The 4,192-nt window shown below is 44.8% G+C and overlaps 1 protein-coding gene across 1 annotated transcript; it reads left to right on the top strand.

Moving 5' to 3' along the window:
* The first annotated feature begins 735 nt into the window (after nt 1-735).
* LOC121755413 (receptor-like protein kinase FERONIA) lies at nt 736-3,712 on the top strand. The gene has a single exon (XM_042150713.1). It carries the CDS (start codon nt 857-859, stop codon nt 3,521-3,523), a length of 2,667 nt encoding a protein of 888 aa, XP_042006647.1. The 5' UTR covers nt 736-856; the 3' UTR covers nt 3,524-3,712.
* Nucleotides 3,713-4,192: the final 480 nt, after the last annotated feature.

Genomic DNA, 4,192 nt, shown 5'->3' with positions numbered 1-4,192 from the left:
AATAGAAATAAATATTGATAATCGCTTTTACTTATCTTCAATCGAAAATAAAAAAAAATGGATGAGAAGAAATTGAAGAGAGGGAAAAACAGGCTTCATTTGTAGGATTGAATGGAAGAGTGGCAAAAACAGGCGCCAGTTTGTAGGGAGTGATAGAAATAGAATGATGGGCGCTTAATTTAGTAAACTGTAAGGAAAAAAAATATAATTTATTGAACCCGAAATTATACTTCCTCCATCTCATAGAAATATGTCATAATTCCTTTTTCGTTTATCTCATACAAATAGTTCATATTCATTTATGATAATCTTTTTTACTTTATCATTTATGAACCTCATCATTCACTACACAATTTTAAATATTTTTTCTCCGTCTCTTGTACTTTATCAATTAGCATTAAATATAATGTCAATACTAATTGACCTATTTTTATGGGACGGAGGGGAAGGACTATATAAAACCGATTTTTTTTAATTGAATCCATTTACGGTTGTCCAATGACGTGGCTAAATAGTACTCCCTCCGTCCCGCACTACTCGCACTTATTTCCTTTTTGGGTGTCCCAAGTTACTTGGACTCTTTCCATTTTTAGTAAAAAATTTCACCTACAGCCGTCATTTTTGACTTTCCTATACACTCATTCCTTAATCTCCGAGCCGAAAAGGAAATGAGCGAGTAGCCCGGGACGGAGGGAGTACATAGATTTGTCCTTTATCTGCATTACCATCTTGGTGGGAGACGCTAAGATTCAGTGAATGCCATTGACTAGTTCCAAGTACCGCAAAGACCTGCAACTGCCACTTGCCTCCAGTTTTTCTCTTACACATATTTCCTACTATAATTTACGGAAGATAGATGCCCAACATTCTAAACAAGCTCGACCATACTATAACGATGATGCCCTACGCTCTTTACTGGTTCTTGTTCATCTCTATATATTCTACGGTCAGAATCACCAGCATCTCCACCGCGGCTTACACTGCCACAGAATTAATCCTCCTAAGCTGCGGCTCATCAACCATCACAAACGACGCCAGCAACCGGAGTTGGGTCAGCGATCAAGGTTCAAAATACGTGCCGTCATACGCTCCTTCCATCTCTTTAACTTCCGATGCTTCCACTATGGAACCTATGGTGTTTGCAGTCCCTTACAAGACTGCTCGTGTTTTCCACTCCCCTTTCACGTACACTTTTCCCCTCACCGAAGGCCAGAAATTCCTTCGCCTTCACTTTTACCCCAACATTTATTCCAACGTCGACACTAATCCATCTTTATTTTCTGTCAAGGCGAATGCCTTCACCCTCTTGCATAACTTCAGTGCTTTCCTTCATTCCAGATACATAAAACGACATGCTTTTATGATGGAATTCATTGTTAAAATTGGAGCAACCCAAAAACTCGATTTAACCTTCACCCCCAATCCAGAATCTTCTGCTTTTGTAAACGGAATTGAAATTGTGTCCATCCCCGATAAACTCTACCTTTCGGAAGAAGGCGTGCAAATCAAATATGTGGATCAATTGTTTTATCTCGACAGCAACACTGCTTTGGAAAATCTTTACAGGCTGAACGTCGGTGGCACCGCGGTTCTGATAGAAGAAGATAGTGGGCCCACTCGCGGCATGTTTCGGGGCTGGAGTCCTGATGATGACTACATATACTACGGTGATAGGGGGTACACGCGGAATAAAGAGGAACCTGGGATCAACTACAGCACCAAAACTCCTCCCTATACCGCGCCGCCTAAAGTATACACGTCTGCTAGAACTATGACCAACATCAGCTTAAGTTTAGAATGGGGTTTTCCGGTTGATTCTGGATTCAACTATCTGCTCCGCTTCCACTTTTGTGATTTTGTGTTCAGTAAGGAAAACGACTTAAAGTTCAGAATAGAAATCAATAATCAGACAGTTGATCCTGAAGTTAATGTTATCTTCTTTGCCGGCGGCCCTGATATTCCCATCGCCAGAGATTACATAACATGGGTTCCTGATGATGGAAATCGTGGAAAGCAAGACCTGCGGCTATCTCTGGTGCCTTCCCTTAGGGCAGGGGCAGGACCAGAATATATTAGCGCTATCCTAAATGGGTTAGAAATTTTCAAACTCAATGACTCGAAAGGAAGTTTTGCAGCATCCAACCCAGAACTGGAGATCGATTCTCCACCGGCGTCAGTAGCAGGGAACCTGCCGCCGAAGAAGAAAACTGGTGTTGTAATTTACACTGTGGTGGGGAGTGTTATCGGCGTAGTTGTGGTGGTTGCAGCGGTGATGTTCTTGATTTTCCGGCGGAAGCGTAAAGTGAAGGACGCAGGGACAAGCGTCACCAAGTCGTCGTGGGTTCCACTCTCGACGCATTCAAAGTCCACTGCAAGAACAAGCAGATCAGGCGTCTCCCTACCTTCGGATATATGCAGATACTTCTCCATCGACGAGATCAAGTCCGCCACCCGCAACTTCGATGACAACTTCGTCATCGGAAGGGGAGGCTTCGGCAACGTCTACAAAGGCCTCATTGACAACGCAGCCACCACCGTCGCAATCAAAAGGCTCAACTCCACCTCTAACCAAGGCGCCCGCGAGTTCCTCACCGAGATCGACATGCTCTCCAAGCTTCGCCACCTCCACTTGGTCTCCCTCATCGGCTACTGCGACGACGAGGGAGAGATGATCCTAGTCTACGACTACATGGCCCACGGCACCCTCCGCGACCACATCTACAACTCCGACAAATCACCCCTGATGTGGAAGCAGCGCCTCCAGATTTGCCTCGGCGCCGCCAGAGGACTAGACTACCTCCACACCGGCGCCAAGCACGCCATCATCCACCGCGACGTCAAGTCCACAAACATCCTCCTGGATGAGAAATGGGTGGCCAAGGTGTCCGACTTCGGCCTCTCCAAAGTGGGCCCAGCCGCAGGCAGTCAAGCACACGTCAGCACAGTCGTCAAAGGCAGCTTCGGTTATGTCGACCCAGAGTACTACCGCAGGCAGCAGCTAACGCTGAAATCCGACGTGTACTCGTTCGGGGTGGTTCTGTTCGAAATGCTATGCGCAAGGCCACCGATAATGCCAACCTTGCCAAGGGAGCAAGTGAATTTAGCAGAGTGGGCCAAATTTTGCTACAGGAAAGGAACACTTGATCAGATCATCGACTCCAATCTAAAGGGCCAGATTGCGCCTGAATGCTTGACCAATTTTGCTGAAATAGGCGTGGCATGCCTCAGAGACAAGGGGATTGATCGGCCATCGATGAACGACATCGTTTGGAAACTCGAGTTTGCAATGCAGCTCCAAGTGTCGTCAGAGGGCAGAGGTGGTGCTGCATCGCTTGGTGAAGACAAGGACGATGGTTTCACTGCCCTAAACCCCTCGCTGCCGTTGCTCGGGATTGGCACGTCTACCACGACGGACGGGGAAACGTTTTCGAGATCAAGGAGCAGCGAATTCTCGACCAGCAGCAGTGAAAAGCTCAAGTCCGGAGATGCTTTCTCAGAGATCATGAACCCCTCAGGCCGTTGAGGTCGTAATTTTCTGTTTTTACCGTTGTATTTTTATTTTACTCTTGTTTACTGTGCTAGGATAAATGGGGTGTATTGTGATAATGTTGTTACCAATCATGTGGCCTACACAAAGATGTCTCCCGTCAATTCATGGCCCTTCATGAAAGGCAATATGATATAAATGCTATTGAATTTTCTTGCAGTGGAATAAGTGTGGGTAATGCTGCCTCAAAACAAAATATCTCAATAAAGGATCTGCAATAATTTTTGAATTTTCTTGCAGTGGAATAAGTGCGCATATCTGCCAAACAAAAAAAAACAAAATATCTCAATAAACGATCCACAATAATTTAAAAGTCCCTATTTATAAAGGAACAGACAAAACCTTGACCGGAAAATAATGCAATTGGGTCTAGTCCTAGTCAGAAAAAGGTGATTGGTACTGAAATTGATAAAGGTGAATGTGTGGAAATTAATGTTTACGCGTGACTAGGAACAAACAAAGTTTTTGCAATAAGGCCATCCACAATAGAAATAGCCAGCAATAGCCCAGCCATAGCCTAGCCACTGCCACATCATCAGCACTAAAAATCCTCCTGCCACATCATAAATAGCTCAGCCATAGCCTAGCCACATCATAAATAGCCCAGCCACATCAATAGCCACATCACTAATAACAATTATATAA

Source organism: Salvia splendens, chromosome 11 (genome assembly GCF_004379255.2).
Source record: "Salvia splendens isolate huo1 chromosome 11, SspV2, whole genome shotgun sequence".
NCBI classification, from domain to species: domain Eukaryota; kingdom Viridiplantae; phylum Streptophyta; class Magnoliopsida; order Lamiales; family Lamiaceae; genus Salvia; species Salvia splendens.
Note: the sequence above shows the minus strand (reverse complement) of the source record. Positions and strands in the feature narration are given on the sequence as shown.